This window comes from Bufo gargarizans, chromosome 6 (genome assembly GCF_014858855.1).
Source record: "Bufo gargarizans isolate SCDJY-AF-19 chromosome 6, ASM1485885v1, whole genome shotgun sequence".
Classification (NCBI taxonomy): Eukaryota; Metazoa; Chordata; class Amphibia; order Anura; family Bufonidae; genus Bufo; species Bufo gargarizans.
The window spans coordinates 84828197-84852321 of NC_058085.1; the positions used below are offsets into that span (position 1 = coordinate 84828197).

General features: G+C 44.1%; 2 protein-coding genes across 2 annotated transcripts in view; both read left to right on the forward strand.

Annotated features, from left to right (window-relative positions):
• Positions 1 to 6164, forward strand: part of LOC122942345 (serine/threonine-protein kinase Sgk2-like) — a 58656-nt gene extending 52492 nt beyond the window's left edge. Inside the window, exons 10-12 of the mRNA XM_044299904.1 lie at positions 2582 to 2737; positions 4261 to 4350; positions 5371 to 6164. Coding sequence (XP_044155839.1) covers positions 2582 to 2737; positions 4261 to 4350; positions 5371 to 5529 — 405 coding nt within the window. The 3' untranslated portion in view covers positions 5530 to 6164. The remainder of the gene's footprint in view (positions 1 to 2581; positions 2738 to 4260; positions 4351 to 5370) is intronic.
• A 10109-nt stretch (positions 6165 to 16273) lies between these two features.
• Positions 16274 to 18713, forward strand: LOC122941979 (stress response protein nst1-like). The gene is made up of 2 exons (XM_044299474.1): positions 16274 to 16720; positions 18041 to 18713. The coding sequence occupies exons 1-2, from the start codon at positions 16707 to 16709 to the stop codon at positions 18711 to 18713; spliced, it is 687 nt and encodes a 228-aa protein (XP_044155409.1). The 5' UTR covers positions 16274 to 16706.
• The last annotated feature ends 5412 nt before the right edge of the window (positions 18714 to 24125 follow it).

Below are 24125 nucleotides of genomic sequence, written 5' to 3' on the forward strand. Positions count from 1 at the left end.
CGTTCCCCATAGTGTCCCCCATAATATGCCAGTAAAAAATGCCCCTTCTTAGTGCCCTCAGCAGATGTCCCTAAAGTGCTCCTCTCCCCCATAATGTGCCCATAAACAAATGCCCCTTCTTAGTGCCACTTTATGCCCCAATAGTGCTCCACTTCCCCATAGTGCCCCAAATAATGCCCCATAGTGCCACTCTCCCCTATAGTGCCTCCCATAATGTGCCAGTAAAAAATGCCCCCTTAGTGCCACCAAATGCCATAGTGCCCCCATAATGTGCCAATAAAAAAGGCCCCTTTAGAGCCCCCACTTCCCCATAGTGCCCCCAAATAATGCCCCTATAGTGACACTAGATGCCCCATGGAGCCTCTCACCCCTATAGTGCCCCCATATTGTGCCAATTATTTTTTTAAAAAGCTCCTTTAGAGCCCCCAGATACCCCCATAGTGCTCCTCTCCCCCATGGTGCCCCCCCATAATGTGCCAGTAAGAAATGCCCCCATAGTGTCAGCTCCGCCCATAGTGCCAGCTCCCCCCATAGTATCAGCTCCCCCCCATAGTGCCAGTTCCCCCCCATAGTATCAGCTCACCCCATAGTGCCAGCCCCCCATAGTGCCAGCTCCCCCCATAATGCCAGCTCCCCCATAGTGCCAGCTCAGCCCATAGTGCCAGCTCCCCCATAGTGCCAGCCCTCCCATAGTGCCAGCCCCCCCCCCCCCCTTAGTGCCAGGCTGCCAGCTCCCCCCATAGATCCAGTTCCCCCTCCCCCCTGCAAATAAAAAAATAAAAAAAATGGCCCAGCGGCCGTTTTTTTATGGCGGCCTGGGGGGCAATTGCCTCCCTGCCCCCCGGCCCAGCCCGCCCCTGGGGTGAATGGATGTGGAGGTATTTCAGGGGGTTTGGAAAAGTGGGAACAATAACTTTGTGCACCAGTACAAAAAATCCCCCATTACCTTTCAGTTCAGACCCTCATATCATACCTCAGATCAGACCCCCATATCATATCCCCAAATCAGACTCCAATATCAGATCCTCAGAATCCCATCTGATCTGAACAGGTGATACAATTAGTGTCAGTGCATCAGGACATACCACAGGTATTCGTTCTGTGGGATATTCTCAAATCTTCCAGATCCTCCAGGGTTATAGCCACTTCATCTTTCTCTCTCTCTCTTTCAAACCTTATTCTTGTGACTTTATATACCTTAAGAAAGACTGTAAAAAAGGTTGTCAAAAGTAGAGAAGGCTATGTACACCTTCGGAGGCAATTTTTTTATGATTGCAAATTACTCATTTTTGACTAAAAATCTTTTTTTTCAATTGGCCTTTATTAAAAATATTGAGGCTAAGGATACTTTCACACTGGCGTTTTGGCTTTCCGTTTGTGAGATCGGTTCAGGGCTCTCACAAGCGGTCCAAAACGGATCAGTTTTGCCCTAATGCATTCTGAATGGAAAAGGATCCGCTCAGAATGCATCAGTTTGCCTCCGTCAGAGGACTCTGTCAGGACTGATCCGTTTTCTCTGACACAGTAGAAAACTGATCCGTCCCCCATTGACTTTCAATGGTGTTCATGACGGATCCATCTTGCTATATAAGACATAATAACAACCGGATCCGTTAATGATGGATGCATGCGGTTGTATTATTGTAACAGAAGCGTTTTTGCAGATCCATGACTAATCTGCAAAAAACGCTAATGTGAAAGTAGCCTTAACTGTTTTTTCTAGCTGTGACTGGTACTTTCACTTTCACTTTGTGCTGGTCATCTAAGGCTACTTTCACACTCGCGTTTGGTGCAGATCCGTCTTGTATCTGCACAGGCGGATCTGCACCAATTATGCAAACGCTTGTATTCGTTCTTAACGTTCATAATTGTGTCAGTGAAAAACGGATCTGTCCCCATTGACTTACATTGTGAGTCAGGACGGATCCGTTTGGCTCCGCATAGTCAGACGGTCACAAAAACGCTGTAAGCTGCGTTTTAGTGACTGTCTAAAAAACGCAACGGAGACCAAACGCAGCCAAACTGATGCATTCTGAACGGATCCTTATCCATTCAGAATGCATTGGGACTGATCCGATCCGTTTTGGGCCGCTTGTGAGAGCCCTGAAACGGATCCCAGTGTGAAAGTAGCCTAATAAACCTTATCTCTAAACTACTGAAAGGTCATAAACACTTATTTAAGCCACATTTTTATCAGTAAGATAAGAACTGAGGATAGTGAGTGTTTATAATGTCCTAGAGCAGAGATAAGAAGCCATCTGCTCCCCAAATAAAGACAGAAAATCCAAATGTAATAAAGACCAATTAAAAAATTATTTTTAGCTCAAAAGTGTACGATGCAATAAAAAAAAAATTGCTCCCAAAGGAGTACGTAGCCTTTAATGAACTGAACAAATAGTAATTTCCTATTATAATGTTACTTGCTGAATAATTGCTGAATATTATTGTATTAAGAAATTGCTATTTATGCTGCTCAGTCAAATCTTCTTCAGAGCTTCTCCAGATGAGAGCGTCACTTTAATATATACATGTCTGGTAAACTCTCATGTCATGCCTTCATTGTTCTTCTTCTTGTGTGCAGCCACCATTTTATAGCCGGGATGTATCACAGATGTATGACAATATCCTTCATCAGCCTCTGCAACTACCGGGAGGAAAAACCACCGCAGCCTGCGACATTCTCCAGGGACTGCTACACAAGGATCAGCACTGCCGCCTGGGAGCCAAGGCCGATTTTGTAATTCACCAATATTTTTTATTTGTTAGTGTGAAAATAGTGCAAACGTTATAGGGGGGCAATGAATACTTCTGAGCATGGCATACAAAGACTGGAAAATCTCTGATTAAGGGTCCATTCACACGTCCGTAGTGCATTGCGGATCTGCAATACACCTGGCCGGCACCATACAAATGTCTATTCTTGTCCGCAATTGCTGAGTGCCAAAAGATGCCTCCCCAACCATAGGTATCAATGAGGCGTATCATTGTGTTTGGCCGGCTTCTTCTACACACAACAGGACTCCATGTAATGCCGATTCATAGCACAATTTATACATAATATAATTCTATTGAACCTATCAGCATGTAGCCACAGTGAGAAAAGCATTGCTGACCAGTTCAAAACCAGGCCCCTTACCCCCCCCCCCCCCAACACCTCCCTCTTTCTAACCAGACACATCTTATTTTTTTTTTTTAGGACACGTAGCTTCAAAGGCCATTCATTTTGCCATTTTTTCACTGCTATATGAGGCTTTATACAATTTTTTTTAGTTTTTCTTTTGTAGCTGGAAAAAATAGTCTGGTTTTCAGATGTTTAAATTTTTTTTAATAGCATAAAGCACAACAAAAATACATTTTTAAACTGTGTCCCCCTTTCCGTTATGGACATTTTGATATAGGGGATATATTGTTCACAGTATATAGTTTACAGGGTGAGAGGTTGCAGTGTGGGACAGTGGTGTTTTTTTTTTTTTCCATTAAATTATTCTTTTTTTTTTTCTTTTGAAAAAGTGGTATATAGTGTGACGCAGAGTTCGTTTTTGTAATTTTTATAGTCATACTCGCATGCATGACGCTGTGCTCCAACAAACCAGCAGTAAAATGCGGTAAAATTGAGAGGGCTCCTGAGCTCATGCAAATAATGGGGACTCAAGGAGGAGTCCTCTCAGTGAATTTTACTGCTGGTTAGTAGGAACACAGCGCCGAAATGAAGATAAAAATTACATAACCAGACTCAGTGTCACTTACATTATACACCGCTTTCTCTAAAAATATAGCATGTCCTATTCTTGTCCGTTTGGCGGACAAGAATAGGCATGTCTACAATGGGCCGCCTGTTCCGCAAATTGCGGAAGGCACACGGGCGGCTTCTGTTTTTTGCAGATCCGCGGTTTGCGGACCGCAAAAAACAGCACGGTCGTATGCATGTAGCCTTAGTGTGATAGTCAGAGTCAGGTTTAGCATTCTAGGGTCCCAAGCAAAGTTATGTCTGGGGGACCCCTTCATACTGCTAAGCTCCACCCCAATACACCCTGTCCATATTGGCTCGCTAAGCAGTGCAGTCTGGGCACTTCAGCTACTGCTCTACGGCTGGGAAGGCCCCTCTCCCCCACTAGGCCCCAGGTTTAGGGTTTTTTTTCAGCCAACCGCTTGTGGCCAGCAGGGAGGGCCATGATCTCTGGAGCCCCAAACATTTGCTTTGTTTGCATGATGATAAAGTCCACCCCTGGTGATAATACAATTTCATGTTCTGTTTTGCAGGTGGAAATCAAGAATCATGTGTTCTTCAGTCCAATTAACTGGGATGATCTGTATCATAAGAGGATTCCCCCACCTTATAACCCTAATGTTGTAAGTAACCATGACGGTGCGCACCATTGACTTCAATGGGTCCATGGTCTGCATATTGCAGCAAAGTATAACCTCAAGGATGCAGAAGCACACAGAAGGGCTTCTGTGTGCTTCCAAATCTGTGTGGCGCCCTGCAAAATATAGGACATGTCCTATACATAGCCGCATCATGCGGACCACGGACCCATTGAAGTCAATTCTGTACAATGATGTGGCATGCACGTGGCCAGTATCCGTGTTTTGCGGCTCCGCAGTTTGCAGACCGGAAAACACTTATGGCTGTATGGATGCCCCCTTATAGTTATAAAGTGTATGGGACTAAAGTAATCATTTGTAACTGATCACAGCATAAACTCATCAATTGTATAATGTAAAGCGATTCTGTCACTAAACAGTAAAGAACATCTTTAGTAATGTGATTCAGCAGGTGCAGATTTTATGAAAATTCTGGAGCCTCCTGGCCTGATTGGATAGCCATCAACCTGTGGCTAGTCAGGCCCCAGAGGTGCCACATTAGCATACAAAGTCATACGACAAGTTGTCATAGGAAACTTGAAAATTAAAGGGGTTCCCAGGGAGTTTCATATCAATGGCCTATTCCAGGATAGGTCATCAATATAAGATTGGTCAGGGTCCCACCCCAACACCCCCAACCATTAGCTGTTCCAGGAAGCCGCAGCGTTCAGCAGTATTGGTGAGCAGTGCCTAGGCAATGTGACAGATTAACGTGACATCACATGGCCTAAGAAGAGGCCTAAGCATGTGGCCTCTTCATAAGCTGATCAGCGGAGGTCCTGGGAGTCAGACCCCCGTCCCGATCTGCTATTGATGACCCATCCTGAGGACTAAGTGTCCCGTAATCAACACTTACTAGATTTCTAGCAAGTGATATCTATCAGCAGTGCTCTGTAGAGTGACTGAGTCCCTTCACAATGCATATGGTGATGGCCTCAGCTTTCATGTATTATGTCTCAGTGTGAAATGAAAATACTGACAGATCTGCGTGTTCACCTTTTTTAGGCTGGTCCAGGCGATCTACAGCACTTTGATCCAGAGTTCACACAAGAGGCAGTGCCCAACTCTGTGAGTCGTACCCCTGACCTGAACACCAGCTCCAGCTGCTCCAATGCTTTCTATGGCTTCTCCTATGCACAAAGTGATGATGACATTTTGAGTTGAGTTTGCAGTTGACGTGCAAGCATTTTTTTTACATACATAAATAGTACAGTTTTGTGAGTAACAAGCACCTTGAAGCTTCTTACGCCTGATGGAATAGTAAAAAACCTCGTCCATCCATCACAGAGACCTTCAGGTGTCTTCAGTCCTTCTCAAGGGCCAACCTCAACTGGAGAAGCAAAGAGGGGAGCGTGGATGATGTGTAAATCAGCAAAGACTGTCATGTTAATCATCTGAATATATTCTGAAATTCCCTGGTCATCACGTGGATCTGTTATTGGTTCACTTCATTATGGGTTTCTTAAATTACTGGATTTGTTTTGTCCGTCACGTTGGCTTATGTTCTAGTGGTATCTCTCAGGCATTGTTCTACACTGATATTTTTTATAAAATCTCACATGCATAAAAATAACTGATCTACAATGTTCTCTTAATCGGCCATTGATTTGCTCCATCATCTCATGCACATGGCCATATTAGAGTGCGTAGCTGTAAAAGGGCTTCCATAGAGGTTTATGGATCCTCTACTGTACCTCCATAGGCTTCTCATTTCATATGGAGTCATACAGATTTAGTATGAATTGTGGTATTCTCCAACAGATGCTGTATATATATATATATATATATATATATATATATATATACACAGGGAGTGCAGAATTATTAGGCAAGTTGTATTTTTGAGGATTCATTTTATTATTGAACAACAACCATGTTCTCAATGAACCCAAAAAACTCATTAATATCAAAGCTGAATATTTTTGGAAGTAGTTTTTAGTTTGTTTTTAGTTTTAGCTATTTTAGGGGGATATCTGTGTGTGCAGGTGACTATTACTGTACATAATTATTAGGCAACTTAACAAAAAACAAATATATACCCATTTCAATTATTTATTTTTACCAGTGAAACCAATATAACATCTCAACATTCACAAATATACATTTCTGACATTCAAAAACAAAACAAAAACAAATCAGTGACCAATATAGCCACCTTTCTTTGCAAGGACACTCAAAAGCCTGCCATCCATGGATTCTGTCAGTGTTTTGATCTGTTCACCATCAACATTGCGTGCAGCAGCAACCACAGCCTCCCAGACACTGTTCAGAGAGGTGTACTGTTTTTCCTCCTTGTAAATCTCACATTTGATGATGGACCACAGGTTCTCAATGGGGTTCAGATCAGGTGAACAAGGAGGCCATGTCATTAGATTTTCTTCTTTTATGCCCTTTCTTGCCAGCCACGTTGTGGAGTACTTGGACGCGTCTGATGGAGCATTGTCCTGCATGAAAATCATGTTTTTCTTACCTTGCAGACTTCTTCCTGTACCACTGCTTGAAGAAGGTGTCTTCCAGAAACTGGCAGTAGGACTGGGAGTTGAGCTTGACTCCATCCTCAACCCAAAAAGGCCCCACAAGCTCATCTTTGATGATACCAGCCCAAACCAGTACTCCACCTCCACCTTGCTGGCGTCTGAGTCGGACTGGAGCTCTCTGCCCTTTACCAATCCAGCCACGGGCCCATCCATCTGGCCCATCAAGACTCACTCTCATTTCATCAGTCCATAAAACCTTAGAAAAATCAGTCTTGAGATATTTCTTGGCCCAGTCTTGACGTTTCAGCTTGTGTGTCTTGTTCAGTGGTGGTCGTCTTTCAGCCTTTCTTACCTTGGCCATGTCTCTGAGTATTGCACACCTTGTGCTTTTGGGCACTCCAGTGATGTTGCAGCTCTGAAATATGGCCAAACTGGTGGCAAGTGGCATCTTGGCAGCTGCACGCTTGACTTTTCTCAGTTCATGGGCAGTTATTTTGCGCCTTGGTTTTTCCACACGCTTCTTGCGACCCTGTTGACTATTTTGAATGAAACGCTTGATTGTTCGATGATCACGCTTCAGAAGCTTTGCAATTTTAAGAGTGCTGCATCCCTCTGCAAGATATCTCACTATTTTTGACTTTTCTGAGCCTGTCAAGTCCTTCTTTTGACCCATTTTGCCAAAGGAAAGGAAGTTGCCTAATAATTATGCACACCTGATATAGGGTGTTGATGTCATTAGACCACACCCCTTCTCATTACAGAGATGCACATCACCTAATATGCTTAATTGGTAGTAGGCTTTCGAGCCTATACAGCTTGGAGTAAGACAACATGCATAAAGAGGATGATGTGGTCAAAATACTCATTTGCCTAATAATTCTGCACGTAGTGTAGAGGCGAACTCCTTTAGAAGCATTACTTCTAGGGGAGAATATCTCCATGTGTATGAAGTCTGACAAAGCCTGTATGGATGTGCACATATATGTTTAAAAATGATTTTTAATTGCTATACATCATGGTATACGCTCAGAACCACTTAGACACATGGCATTCTTTAAAATACATGTTGTACGCCTGGATGTCTGCCTATTGACTTTTCTTGAATAAAAAGGACCCTTAGGTTATTTTTGGAGTATAATAGTTAGGCTACACTATTCACCTGATATATTTCCCCCCTAGAAACCGAGAAGACTGTTACAGTATGTCTGACATGAATACAGCGTAGCACTTTCCTGATCCAGCATTACCTCCCCTCACCGCATGGAGCTCGTCAGGCACCTCCTCCTGGTATTTCCCTCTTTTTGTCCTAAGTGAACTCCGTTCTTTATGATTTTCTTTCCATTTCCAACAATTAGTAACATAGTACATAAGGCCGAAAAAAGACATTTGTCCATCCAGTTCGGCCTGTCATCCTGCAAGTTGATCCAGAGGAAGGCAAAAAAAAACCTGTAAGGTAGAAGCCAATTTTCCCCACTTAAGGAGAAAAAAAAATACCTTCCCAATTCCAATCAGGCAATCAGAATAACTCCCTGGATCAACGACCCCTCTCTAGTAGCTATAGCCTGTAATATTATTACACTCCAGAAATACGTCCAGGCCCCTCTTGAATTCCTTTATTGTACTCACCATCACCACCTCCTCAGGCAGAGAGTTCCATAGTCTCACTGCTCTTACCGTAAAGAATCCTCTTCTATGTTTGTGTACAAACCTTCTTTCCTCGAGGCGCAGAGGATGTTCCCTCGTCACAGTCCTGGGGATAAACAGATGATGGGAGAGATCTCTGTACTGACTCCTAATTTTTTTATACATAGTAATTAGATCTCCCCTCGGTCGTCTTTTTTCCAAAGTGAATAACCCTAATGTTGATAATCTTTGATAAAAATTTTCTGCAAAAGGTAAAACCACAATAACACAAAAAAGGTAATTTAAAAATAAATAAAAATAAAAATAATTCCAATGAGGACATATGAAATTATCAACAGCTTTGCTCTTAAAAAATGGCACATTTTAGAGCCTAACACATTTGTTTTAAAATTGATAACTTTGTTCACCTCTTGACACTTTTATTTTTCCAATTGGTCTTAGTTTCACTGCATCTGCGCACTGTCCCTTCTCTGTAAAATCCATCAGAGAGCTGCTCTCACAGCTTGTTCTGTAGACCTTATTTCATATGTATTTTGTAGTCCACAAAAAATACGGATGACATCCGTGTGCATTCCACATTTTGCGGAACAGAACAGCTGGCCCCCTAATAGAACAGTCCTATCCTTGTCCATAATGCGGACAATAATAGGATATGTTCCATTTGTTTGCGGAACGGAAATATGGACATACGGAAATGGAATGCACACAGAGTATCTTCCGTTTTTTTGCGGACCCATTGAAATGGTTCCGTATACGGTCCGCAAAAGAAACGGAATGGACACGGAAAGAAAATACGTTCGTGTGCAAGAGGCCTAAGGCCGTAGACAAATTGTTGATAACTTTTAATAAAAGCCAAATGGAAAAGTTACTTTTAGTCCAAGATAAGCAGAATGCAATAATAAAAAATGCCCAAAAGTGTCCATAGCTTTTAAGTCCATATACTTGAAAATAATAGAGATTTTAACAATGTAGTCAGACACCCAGCAATCCTACGATCAGTTGTTCCCTGCATCTGCCAGAACTACCTCTGGAACCAGAAGCACAGCTCGGTGCAATATGTAGTGGCCGGGCTGGGTTAATGCAGCTCAGCTCCCTTTTAGGTCCCATGCATCCACTTTCAGTCCTCCAGTCGTGGATCCACAAAATATGGAAGTGGCCTGTGTGCCATCCACATTTTTTTGTGTTGTCCCATTGATTGGGTATGTCCATTTCACAAACAGAACATGTACTATACTTGCCGACAAAAGGCGGACCATGGACCCATTGAAGTCAATGGGTCCACCAAAAATTTGGACAACACACGGACTGCTTCAGTATTTTGTGGATCTGCAATTTGCAGACTGAAAAATACATACGGTTGTGTGCATGACGCCAAATGAATGGGAGTTGAGTTGCAGCAAGGCCGCCATTTAAAGTGGTAGGTCTGGCACAGCGGCTGCAGGGAACAGCTAATGAGTGGGGGTTCCTGTTGTGGGACCCCCACCATTTGGATATTGATGATCTATCTTGAAGATACAGAATCAATACAGGTAGCAGAGAAAACCATTTTAAGGGGCATAGTTTAGTTGGAAAGGGGTGTGGACTACGGAAAGGCAGCGTAGCTTACGATTATGATGTGCCCAAAAAACAGCCAAAATGTTGGAGCATGTTTCTGCTGAAAAATAAGCCTAATTTTGATATAATAGACAGTGTAAAGATGCCCCAAATGTGTTATTCAGCATCAGCCACTTTGATAAATCTGATGCAGTTTTAGACTGCCTAGTCTAAGTTTGCACGGTCTAAATCTTGGACAATATTAGTAAATCTGCCCAAATGTGCTTAAAATGTAAACTGACCAGACACATAGCTGTCTTACGAACACTCCTAACAACATTGCGGCTGCGAGACACCCCTGGTGGTGGCGGCTTACTATCCAGAGTACAAAAAAATTGGACATATCCAAATCCAACAGACCAATCCTTTTTTCTCCTGACATCTGCTTTTGGGGGAGAGCCACTATGCACATTAGATTGTTGGCCAATCCTGATGAAATTGGTGAGCTTGGCGGGCATGCATCTCGGCAATTCTGTGGGCTCACAAGTCTTCTGAGATCATGTAAAATCTGTGAACATTTATCAAGACTGCTGGTGGATAAGCTCACTGTATGGCGGGATGCAGGTCTCGTTGCATCCTCTGGTAGTCTGCGTGCCTTAACTGAAATATATGTGACAATGTGCGCCAAAAAATGTGCCAAAACTTTGGCACATGATCCTGGCATAAAGTAGGCCAACTAATAGGTGTACACTTAAGGTGCATTTACACTTACCGATGAGCAGCAGAGTGCTGGGAAGGAAGCGTTCCTTCCCGACAGTCGGCTGCTCGTTTAGTGGGGGTGAAGTTATTGTGATCGCTCGCCCTCATACAGCTGCATAGTTTCTGGGCAGCAGATCGCTGTTTAGGCGGCATGATCTGCTGCCCAGAACCGATAATTTAAGTGCCTTCACAAACAACAGTATCACCCGATGAATGAACGTTTCGCTCGTTCATCGGGTGATCGGCTACACCTTTACACGTGCAGATTGCTGCAAATGAGCGTTTCCGATAATCTGCCCGAATATCTGGACATATAAATCCACCTCACGACTAGGCGGTATAAAAACATAGCAGATTTATCACCCAGCATCAGCCACTTTGATAAATCTTGCAGTTTTATATTGTTTAGTCTAGGTTTACACTGTCTAAAAATTAATCTCAAAACTGCTGACTTGTAACAATTCTGGGCTGATTACTGTGTATTTTATGAGTAATTATAACACAAAAAATTCACTAATCGATGAACCTTATTTTCTTTAGACTGTGCCACTTCCAGTCTCCACAAACCTATCTAAGGGTGCAGATTTCTGAATAGGGAAATAGGGTCAAATCCAAAAGCAGCAGACAATAAACACCTTCACAGATGAAGAAGAACCAAGGAACCTTGTCATTTAGGCTACTTTCACACTAGCAGCAGCCTTCTCCGGCAGGGGAAAAGCCTGCTGTATCCGTGCTGCCAGAAGTCCGCTCTGGACCTACTGACTATAATGGGGACGGGCCGGAGGTCCAGCTGCAGCACGGCAAACATGCCGAGAGGTGGCCGGAATAAAGCTACGACATGTGCTGCACTAGTGGCAGCATGGATCCAGCAGGCTGTTCCCCCGCCGGAGAAGGATGCCGCTAGTGTGAAACTAGCCTTCGATAATATATGAGGCACTTCTGACCCAGTGTAAATATTTTGAGCTTATCAGCTGCTGACATAAAATTGCACGTTTGCCCAGCTGAAGGATGTCTGCCTACATGGTAAAGCTACATCTGCAACATGCCGGGGCTTCCTATGGAGGATGCGCGCGTGAACGTACTAGTGATAAGGTGCCGAGGATAGTAGTAGTAATCACGGTTTATGTCCCTTGGGGCCGGCAGTGCAGTGGATAAGAAGACAGCACAAAATCCTCCGGGGCACTCTCAGTTGCAGGGAACACCAGGCAGATGTTGGTTTGCTGCCCTTGATGGTAATTGGTGTAAGGTGCTTTTGCGGCTGGGCCCCTGGTTCGTGACGCCAGCACTGTTAGGTGCAAATGTTGAGAGTAGCAGTAGTAAGAATGAGGAGTCGGTTGCTGTAAACCAGTTGAACATTTACTAAATCAATTGTCTCTGGATAGTTGGTACAGTTCATAAATGGAAAGCGTTTTGTATAACACAAATAATAAGAAGTTCAATTGTACTCCTATTATCAGGCAGTGGCAGTTGTCTATGGAGAGAGTCTTTTTACAGGCAAGGATCCTGATGGTAATCCTAAATTCACTCTATTTACACCACTCTGGCACTGAAGATGGTTTAACCCGGAAGGTTAAGTTAGTGATAAAGACAATTCTGCGCATCAATGATCCATTTGTGTCCAGGCACTCGGAAAGCTACTCCTGGTCACTTGTGCTGATGAGGTCCATAAGCTATAGTTAGCTGTTACCCTTACTAGTCTCGCTGCATCTTGGTGTATAGACTCACTGTCTGGTGCTTGGTTTCTGATCTTCTCCAGGCTTGATCAGGGCCCAGAGGAAAGGAAGACAGCTACATGGTGACTTTAGCCGGTATCTCTCCTCCATGAACTTGCTTCTCCTACTAACTCATTTCTCTCTCTACATTCTCCTCTCAGCTAGACACCCCCACTATATATATTATGTGGTGCCAGCACCACCTAGGGGTGAATGGATGTAAATGAAATTGCCAGCCAGATAATAGAGAATACCATATAATGCAAATAAACACATGTATACAGTGGCGTAGGGATCGCCATAGCAACCATAGCCGTGGCTATTGGGCCCTACGCCACTTGGGGCCCGTCCGGGCCGCCTTCTGTTGATTTTTATTTTTATTTTATTTACACACACACACACAGGCAGCCAGGCCCGAGCCGCGGACTGCCCGCCGTCCGCGGCTAGGGCCTGGCTGGGGAGAAGGAGTCAGGACTGGAGCAGGGCGCACACAGGGCCGGGCCGACACAGAGGCTCCAGCCAGGCCACTGAGTAACTCAGAAGATGCGATCATATTCTAACCCCCAGGCATTCCCATGGTGACGGGGACGCTTTCCTGGGGGTTAGAATATACCATCGGATCTGAGTTTTCACGCTCTCAGTGAGAGCGTGAAAACTCAAATCCGATGGTATATTCTAACCCCCAGGCGTTCCCATGGTGACAGGGACGCTTGCCTGGGGGTTAGAATATACAGGGCCACGCCGCTCACAGGAGCACATTTATAAACTAATCAGTAACTTTAATGTAATCATTGACATTGCTAATCTCTTTACTTAGATTGGATTTGGATATCTTACTCTGTCTTAGCTCCAGTAACAGTAACAGCAGGCAGTGCAGGCGGGCGGTGCTCACTCACTGACATCACGCGCTTGCTCCTCCCACTAGGCGGCGCAGGCACGTGACGTAAGTGAGTGAGCGCCGCCCGCCTGCACTGCCTGCTGTTACTGTTACCGGAGCTAAGACATAGTAAAATATCCAAATCCAATCCAAGTAAAGAGATCAGCGATGTCAATGATTACATTATTAAAGTTACTGATTAGTTTATAAATGTGTTCCTGTGAGCGTCGGGGAGGGGGATCTGTGGTGGATGGCATATTTAGGGGAGGGGGATCTGTGGTGGATGGCACTATTTAGGGGAGGGGGATCTGTGGTGGATGGCACTATTTAGGGGAGGGGGATCTGTGGTGGATGGCACTGTTTAGGGGAGGGGGATCTGTGGTGGATGGCACTGTTTAGGGGAGGGGGATCTGTGGATGGCACTGTTTAGGGGAGGGGGATCTGTGGATGGCACTGTTTAGGGGAGGGGGATCTGTGGATGGCACTGTTTAGGGGAGGCTGATCTGTGGATGGCACTGTTTAGGGGAGGGGGATCTGTGGATGGCACTGTTTAGGGGAGGGGGATCTGTGGATGGCACTGTTTAGGGGAGGGGGATCTGTGGATGGCACTGTTTAGGGGAGGGGGATCTGTGGATGGCACTGTTTAGGGGAGGGGGATCTGTGGATGGCACTGGGGCGGGGCCTATAAAATTATTTTTGCTATGGGGCCCATGCATTTCTAGCTACCCCCCTGCATGTATATACATTGAGATGCTTGAAGTGTCCCATTTACACACATATGTGGGACGCTGCACATCCGAAAAATTCCCCTTAATATTTTATCCACTTGTCAGACTCTACTGTTATGAGGCAAGGAATCAGATGTACAGTATGTTCACAATGAAATTTTATTCTCTTATCCCAACCTGTACATCCAATTAGGGTTGTTTCGATACCAAAATTTAGATTTGGTTTCGATACTATAAAAAAGTATTGCAATACTCAATACCACGTGAAAAAATAAAATGCCAAAAAAAGCCCTGTGCATCCCGCATTTTATGGAACGTCCGGCCCATAATCGAACAGTCCTATCTTAGGCCTCTTTCACACTTGCGTTGTCCGGATCCGGCGTGTACTCCACTTGCCGGAATTACACGCCGGATCCGGAAAAACGCAAGTGAACTGAAAGCATTTGATGACGGATCCGTCTTCAAAATGCTTTCAGTGTTACTATGGCAGCCAGGACGCTATTAAAGTCCTGGTTGCCATAGTAGTAGTGGGGAGCGGGGGAGCAGTATACTTACCGCCCGTGCAGCTCCCGGGGCGCTCCAGAATGACGTCAGAGCGCCCCATGCGCATGGATGACGTGCCATGCAATCACGTGATCCATGCGCGTGGGGCGCCCTGACCAGGGGCGGATTAAGTGCCTCATAGGCCCGGGGCTGTTTCCCAAACTTGGGCCCCTTTTCTCTATTTATCAATGACCCCCCCCCCAATTCGGTGTTCTGCCCCATATTTATAGTAAATATTTAAAGATAACTACACAACATGAAATTATTTGCAAACTTCGAACCTTTATTGAAGTTTTTATAACAATGGTAAATGGTCCTTCAAATAATATATTAAATGTTTTTTTGTTTTTTTTATTACAGGGAAAGATTTATCCAAACTAAATTAAAAGGAAAAGTGATTTGGTTACTTATAGCAAACAATCAGATTCCACCTTTCATTTCCCAAATGAGATCTGAAAAATGAAAGGTGGGATCTGATTGGTTGCTCGGGACAACCAAGTCAGTTTTCTGTACAACCAGTTTGGAAAATGTACAATAGTGCCATACTGTATACAATAGTGTCAGAGGACATACACTCTTACAGACCACATACATTTATAACATCCCCCATAATCATGTTCAAAAAATGAACAATCTAGAATCCGAAAATATTACAAAAAATATTACAAAATCATATGTGCACTCTCCACCCAGTAACTGCCTCCAAGATTAGCGCAAGTAAATGTGCCTTGTGTAGAATGAGACCCCAGTATAAGGCCTCATGCACACGACCGTTGTGTGCACCCGTGCCCGTTGTGCCGTTAGACGTTTTTTTCTGCGGCTCCATTGACTTTCAATGGGGCCGTTGAAAACTCGGCTTGTGCACCGTTTTTACACCGCGCCCGTGACCCGTGTTTCGAGGCCGTGAAAAAAATATAACCTGTCCTATTTTTTTCACGGCTAACGGATCGCGGCCCCATTGAAGTCAATGGGGCCGTTAAAAACACGTTTGCACACCCGTTTGCACACCCGTTTGACACCCGCGTCCGCGTCCGCGTCCGTTTTATTTATTTAATTTGCCATGGGCACTCTGTCTGGCAAAAGTTGTGGCAATAAATTTGAAAAAAAAAATGTACAGGAAGTTTAGGGTCACAGGTTCTGCTAATTTCTAGCCACCTGTGTCTGGAAGCTTCTCTCTGTGTGGTGAGGCAGCCATTAATTTTTCACTGAGAAAATGCCTAGGTGGAATGTGGAAAAGCTCATCACCCTGGTCCAGGAGAGGCCTGAAATATGGGATACCCGCAGCAATCTCTATCTGGATCGGACCAGAAAGGATGCTGCGTAGGAGCAGGTGGCCCGTAGCCTCCGAAAGAACGATTGGGCCAAAGCAGATAGCAGAGGCCGTGCTGACTTAGGTAAGTGAGAGCAATGTAGTTGTGCTGTGCGTGCCCACTGGATGGCAACCAGATTTTGTTTTTAACCCTGAGTTCCCAATAGTGTTTTTTGTGCAGTTCAGCTTCATTTGCCATAAAGGGCCGCACATGCTTTGTTAAAGTGACGTCTATTACATTCCATACAACACCATTTCTAAGTGTAAATGGCTGTCCCTCCCTTTGCTCCAGCATACAGTTCTCATGTTTCTAATCACATGTTTGTGCCCTTTTTGTCACAGACACATGTCCTTGTATTTGAGCATCTTAGAGTTGTGACCGACACTTTATTTTTAAAAGTTAGGGCCACAAGGCTTACACGACTAGTATCCTCCATCTTGTTCGTCTGCATTAGTATCCAGACACCTGCTGGACTGTACCATGTGCTGTTTATTCGGTCCTTTTTTGTTGGTACCTTGTTATTCCCTATTTGCTCCCTTTTTTGTAAAATGTCATTTTATGCTGGTTTCTTTGGATCCTTTGTAATTTTATTTTATTTTTTTGCTTCATTATGAACAGTGAAACAAACCAAAACTCGCTGGGCCAGTTGCCGGGACCAATTTCGGCGAGAGGTCTCCAGCAAGGGCCGTAGTGGAGAGGGTCCCTCCCGGAAGAGGCCATACATATATACTGCCCAGTTGCAGTTTCTCAGACCCGTAATGGACTTGAGGCCGTAAGTAAATTATGATTTGTTGATCCATTTCTCATTGTGCTTAATCTTTCAATTGTGTATGCCTCAGCTAATGTGTACACGAAAGTAATGGCTTCATTTCTGTTGTACTATTGAAGGCATCTACTTTCTGTGGGGCAGCCATGTACAAAATGTCACAATCCCACATTTTTAGAAGGCACACGCCAAGCATGCCTGAATAGCTGTAAGTTAACCAGTCCTGCTTGGAGTTGTCGTTGTGCATCAGATGGTGGGCATCAGTTTGCACATGCCTGGGGTTGGTTGTGTCCATCACTTTATGTGAAAGGTTGCCCCCATTCAAACCCGCTGCTGAGCTGTATGATGAGACGACACGTGTAGTGCGCATATAGCACCCCCCCCCCCCCCCCTCTCTGTTTGGTTCCTGCTGCATCAATTTTGGGCAGGTCCCAGAACATAGATGTTTTTAATATTGAAAGGATTTCACAAACGACAAGCCACGTGCGCTCCGCACGCATTATCTCATCATACAGATGTTCTGCGTGTTTGCCTCCTGTTGGTCTTATACCACAATAATCTTTGGAACTTTTCATAGGGATAGGTCATTTATACCTCAAAAGGTGCATGTCTCCCATTTTAAAGCAAGTCCAGATTAGTATATCAGTTTTGACATTAGCGGGTGCTTTTATAGTTCCCATATAGATTCCTTTTTTTTACTGACATGTCGGAATTTGATCCCCATTTGGTATTGGCCACGTCATTCACATTGCTTTCAATGTATGGCACCAGGACCAACATTGATTCCTTGGTTTGTTTGTGTACAATGAAAAAAACCCAGAATCCAATGATGTTCCTTCTAGGCTTGACCACCCGTCTCAGAATGACTGCTCTCATCATGCACATTTGTGGCCCAGTACATGTTATTATTTGGCTGGAAAATAAGTTCGGCCAGTTAGACCCTACGTCTTGTATGTTGGTATGGTTGAAGCAGGCCACATACTGGTGAGATGGCGTCAATATCCGCACTGGTTTGGTGCCTGGAATGAATATTCCTCTTCTTTCGCTGGACTGCTTCAACCATCAAACCATGTTTTACCATTACATTACCATTTGCGCTTTACCAGTTGTGACCCATCTTGCCCTATATATTGTAAATACATTTGGAATTGCACTGTTCACATAGATGCATGTGTTTATTGCGTATTCTCTTACATTATGTTGTTTCGAGCCACTCCATATATATAGTGTCTGTATACAGCTGATCACACCTAATATCACTGTTTATTTTCTGTTAAATTTAAAAAGAGATATCTAATTGAGTTTTTACATGTCTTTGAAAAACAGTACTGTGGACAGTCTGGAACCCTCTGGGGAGTCGTCTTCTGATGGAAGTGAAACCCCAGCTGTTTTTTCCCCTGCAATTAGTCCCGAACCGACGCCAGCAGAGGACCCGGAGGAATCGTCACAGGGCCAGCACCAACAACAGCCCAGTCCAGCCCGTGTCAGGCAGCCGCACCGAAGACGCCCCCGCCAAGTCCCTCCCTCCACCTCTGTGCCAGAGAGTCGGGAGGTTATTGACGCACGCGTCATTGATTTTCTGGCACAGAGGCGGAGTGACGGAGTGGAGGAGAAAATGCTTCGCGGATTGGCGCCCCTTCTGAAAAAAGTGCCGGAACCTGATCACAATGCATGCGTGGCTTCAATTGCTGTGGTCATGAAGATGTTCGCCATCCCAAATCATGGGGACATACTGGGCCGTTTGAACAACTGGATGGTGGATCTTGAAAATGAGGGGCAACCCCAAGTGGCCGGCCAATTTGGACGGGAAAGGCAACCAACTCAGGCGCCTTCTTTTGCCCCACACCCCCAGTACGGGCCACCCCATGGCCATATGCAAGGGGCATCACAGGCCATTTTCCAGGGCAGTTTGCCCACTGTCCCACAACAGCAGGCTCAAGGAAGGCCACGGTCCTCCTTTCCGGCAGGGTCTTTCACTCAGGACCTCTTTGAGTTATGATTTTCTTTTTTGGGGGGTGGTTTTTCTGTTTTAATTTGGTTGGTTGTGTTTATTTGCCAAAAATATTGTTTATAAACTGTTTTGGTGCAGAATATTTTTGAACAAAGTAATTTTGTGCACTAAAAATGTGTCTGGTTTTATTTTCTAACATTCCACAAACCATTAACCTTATCATTTTGTCTATCATGCCCAAAAACACACACACAGTATCTACAAATGCAACACTTTATTAAGATGCACCGCACCTTTAAATTTATTAACTTTCAACATGAGGTATTAGAAAATTTTATGGACCAAATACTCGAAGTTTAAAGATGAAATAGTCTAACTAAATTTAGACCAAAGCATCATTTAAATTAAATGTGTAGATTAAATAAAATATGCGATGTCCACAAAATCTCAGCCCGCAAGCCCACGTCAAGGGTCCTCATTACCTTGCGAGTCCCTACACTCCACTAATACAATAAATTCAAGTAATCTATCTAGAAAATAACAAAAAACTAACGAGCCCAGAAGATTTAAAAAACTGCCACGAATAGCGTCCCTCTGCCATGGCAAGGACCCCTCTGGGCTGTGAAAGTAGTCTGCAAAGAGTTCACGAACTGCAATGCCTGCAGTCCCTGGTCGTCTATGCAGGGTCCTTTCCAAGCCCAAATCTGAAGACGTTGGAAGATCTTCCAAGTCTACAGAAGAGGAAGCCTCGTGAATCCTGGTGAAGTTGTGCAGAACAACACAAGCTTGAATCACCAGGGTAGCATTCTCCGGATCCATCTGTATGGATGACAAAAACACCCTCCACTTGCTAGAGAGTATCCCGAAAGCGCACTCCACATACCGACGGGCACGAGTCAACCGGTAGTTGAAGATACGCCTCCTGACATCCAAACCACGCTTTGGAAAGGGCCGCATAACATGTGGAGTCAATGCAAACCCTTCATCCGCCACGATGACAAATGGAGCCGGCGGACGGGCATATCCGGGCAGTGTTCTGGACTCGGGCAGGGCAAGCTGGTTGGCAAGAAGCCGCTCACCCATTCTAGAAGCACTAAAGATGCGAGCATCCGCAGTGCTTCCATAGGACCCAATATCTACCATTATAAACCGGTAGTTACTGTCAGCAACAGCCATCAGCACTACCGAGAAAAACTGTTTATAATTGAAGAAACGGCTCCCTGAGTGTGGCGGCTTCTTCACACGGATGTGCTTGCCATCCATTGCCCTGATGCAGTTTGGGAACTGCGCTGAATTTTGAAAGCCCTCAGCGATCCGAAGCCAATCGTCCACCTTGGGTTGCGGCATCACCGTCTCTCGGAGCTGCTGCCAGATGACCTGGCAAGTGTGTCGAACAATTCTCGAGATCGTGGAGGTTCCTAATAGAAACTCGAAATGCAGGGATGCAAACGAGTTCCCAGTGGCAAGGAATCTGTTGTGAGAAAAAAAAAAAAAAAAAGTAACGGAACAACAGAGTCTGGATTCCTTAACAACGTTCTATACACTACATTATTTTAAACCACACTATGTCTAGTGGAGCGTAACCTATGGGAAGGGCCTCTCTGTGTGCGGCCACACCCATTGTAAATTCAAGGGATAACAAATATACACCCTAGACTTTACATAGCATTGCTCTGCCAAAAGCACACAATTCAAGCAACAGGCGGCATGGAATTAATTCATGCATTGTCTAGCAAATGGTTAAAAACCAAAAGGCCCAACCATATTGTACCACAGTATTCCTGCAAAATTGTCTGGTGTGCTTTTGGCAGTAAAGTAGCCAAATGATGGATGACCAGTCGCACCTCTGTCTGAAAACGGCTTGCCAACTCTGCAACATGTCCATGGATGCTTAAACTAAATTATATTGGCAATGGGGAATACAAACCATACCGGAGCATCATTTGGGGTAAGGGCAGTACTAACACTAAATTTTAACATAAACACTGGTTCTACCCTTTGGAAAAAATGCAGATAGTCATGTGCAAGGTAAGAAATCTGCGAGCAATAGCCATTATGTGAACATTAAATCTGAGGGGTTGGCAGCAGCACAATCCCCTAAAAAAGTGAACAGACTGGGATATAGACTTCTAATAGGGTGGTACACGCTGCTAGCGAACCTGACAGAGTGACCCAATTCGTTCACACACTCCTAAACACAAACGCATACACCTGTATTTGTGGCAAATTGTCTAGAAGCCAAAAAAGGCATGTAACAGCCTGCAGTAACATGGCTGAGTGACTGACTAAAAACACAATTTTAAACAAACTACAGGCGAATGGCGACGAATCATGGAGTGTCTGGAGCCCTTTATAGATGAACACACGTTTTAAAGCTGCTAAAATAAACCTAACCCCAAAAAAAAGAATCATATGTCGCAGGTTTTCAAGAGGTTAAATCAAAACAAAAACACCCCCCAAGAAAAATAGGATTTAAAAAGAAGGGGACTTCAGGAAACAGTAGCACATGTTTCACAGCAGCCATTTTCTAGCACATGTTCCCCCTGACACAAGCACTGCACATTACTGGTGAAACTTTACAAGTACTATACTGCTTACCTCAACGTGACGATGAGCCTTTCCTCAGGTGAAATGCTGCGCCTCATATTGGTGTCCATAAAGGTAAGGACAGTACGTAGAGACGACAGCAAGCGATCAAAGGTACCCACTGACATCCGACAGAAGGCAAAGAACTTCTCTGGATGCAGCCGCAGATCTTGGTAAAGGGTATGGAAGTGTCCTTTCCGGTAGCGTTTGGAAACAATCGGATGGACCCAAAAACGTCGCCTTCTAGTCGGTTCATCATTTAACAAAGGAGGGCGCGGACCCCATTGCCGAGAAACGAGCCAATGCACTAAGACCTCTTCCTCTGAATCAGACATGGTGAAACAGCAAAGAGAGCAGCCAAAATAACCTCTGTACTCGGGAAAGACTACAGAAAATGGCCACAAATGCATACTCAGGTGCCCCTGATTTATACCAGTATCCTGGGTGGAGATAGTAAAATGCCATTTTTTTCACCATTCTTGGATTTTTGACGGCACGCAAAAAAAACGGTAACACGGACACACGGAAGCGCAACGGAAGCAAAAACGGCCACGGATCACGGAACAACGGAACCACGTTTTGCGGGACGCAAAAAAATACTGTTGTGTGCATGAGGCCTAAGGCTTTGTCTCACTTTAGTAAGTGGCATTTATCATGTAGAGAAAGTTAATACAAGGCACTTACTAATGTATTGTGATTGTCCATATTGCCTCCTTTGCTGGATGCATTTTTCCATCACATTATAACACTGCTCATTTTCATGCTTATTATGACCACCCTGCAATCCATCAAATCCATCAGTAGTGGTAATGCTAGCACACTATAGGAAAGATTGTGCACTCATGTGGTCTCGGCCACCAGTGAGTCTGGAACTGTCTCCTATAGTGTGCAAGCACGACCACCGCTGCTGGATTATAGGGTGGTCGTACCTATGGAAACTAGCAGTGTATAATGTGATGGAAAAATGAATCAAGCCAGGAAAGGAGACAATATGGATAATCACTATACATTAGTAAGTGGCTCATGTTAACATCGTCTACGAGATAAATGCCATTAGCTGAAGTGAAAACCGCTTAAGTATAGAAAAAGCAGAGGGTTATACATGTATAAGTTACAAGTTTGGATGAATATTTAACCAAAAAATGTATAAAGCTCCTTTTGCTATATAAAAGTTATGTTTACAGTTGAGGACGAGTTGAAGAAAGCAAAGTTTTATTCCATATCTGTTGATATTTTATATCAATCCTTCATACAGCAGATTTGAACTTTACTATCTGGTGGCAGGTTATTTTTTTTTTAATGTATTATTCTGCACTATATAGGCCAAAAAAAATAGTACGGAGTGCTTCTTTAACTGGTTATTAAAGGGCTGATTTTAACAAAGGCTCTGGATTTGGTTTTCTTATTTACATATGCTCCATATATAAATATATTTAACTTCTCACCTTTGAAATGAATAGCTTGTGATTCTCTTGTAGGACTGCCTGCCCTCGTCTTGTCTTGTAGGCTTCTGTGAGACGTATTTCGGAGGCGATAATGATATCTGTAGAATAAATATAACATATTCTAGCTGCATGCTAACATTCTTAAAGGGGTTGGACACTTTCTGTCTACTGTTGATCAATGTGTTTGTGAGATCATTATATAGCACTTACTAATATAGTCCTTGTTGAAATTCTGCACCATTTTTTATATTTTATCAAGTATGCTTCCTTATTTCCATAGAGATCATGTCCATAAAATAGCAGCTGATGGTCCTGTGACCAGGGAAATCGCCTCCATTTGATGGCTCATCCATTCAAACACACTGCACCTGTACTAAACTCCAAACAGAACAAGTACAGATGGCAGAAGCAGTGTCTTTGAATAGAGGAGACATCACATCAAGGTGATTTGCCTGGTCACATGACCCTCCATCAGCGGCCATCTTATGGACAGGATCTCTGTGTGGACAGCACAAGAGACTTTGTAAACGGGCGCATACCTTATGAAATATAGAAAATGGTGCAGAATTTCACCAAGGACTATTAGTAAGTGTCATATCATCTCAGAAACACATTGGTCAACAATTACCAGAAAGTGGCCAACCCCTTTAAAGGGAATTTCTCACCAGCGACCTGCCTACCAAACAGTTTGCATAGACACAGCTTCTTACCGTCGAAATGAATGGCTTGTGATCCTCTTGTAGGACTGCCTGCCGTTGTCTTGTAGGACTGCCTGCTCTTGTGTTCTTTGCTTCTGTGAGATGCTGGATTTCACAGGAGGTAATGATAGTGGAATAAGCAGATCTGTAGAATAAATATAACATGATGGTGGATTAGTAATCTCTATATTTGAGGAGGAACCACTCTGGAGCTTTGGCTCGGTTTTGACTGAAATCGGTAGTTAGTCTTACCAGTAACGTTCTTTCCAGGAGTCCAACATGACAGCACATGGGAGGATGTCCAATCCAATCACTGTTGGGACAGGAAGTGAAACAGATTAAAAGCCCCCCCTTCCCTCCAATCTCCAGTGTCTTCTAAATTACTACACCGGATGGATGCAACACAATTTTATTACTAATATGATAAGCAATGTTAACATCACACTGAATCACATATTAGGGAGGGAATTAGTAGTGCTGTCATGTTGGACTCCTGGAAAGAACGTTACCGGTAAGACTAACTACCGATTTCCAGGACGTCCCCCATGACAGCACATGGGAGAGTTACCAACTTAGCCATCAGGGAGGGACCACAGCCTGTAGAACCTTACGCCCAAAGGAAAGCTGACGATTGGACGGTAGGTTCAACCTGTAATGTCTACAAAAGGTGTTATAACTCGTCCAGGTGGCTGCCTGACAAATCTGATCTATAGAGGCGTTCGCCTTCTCCG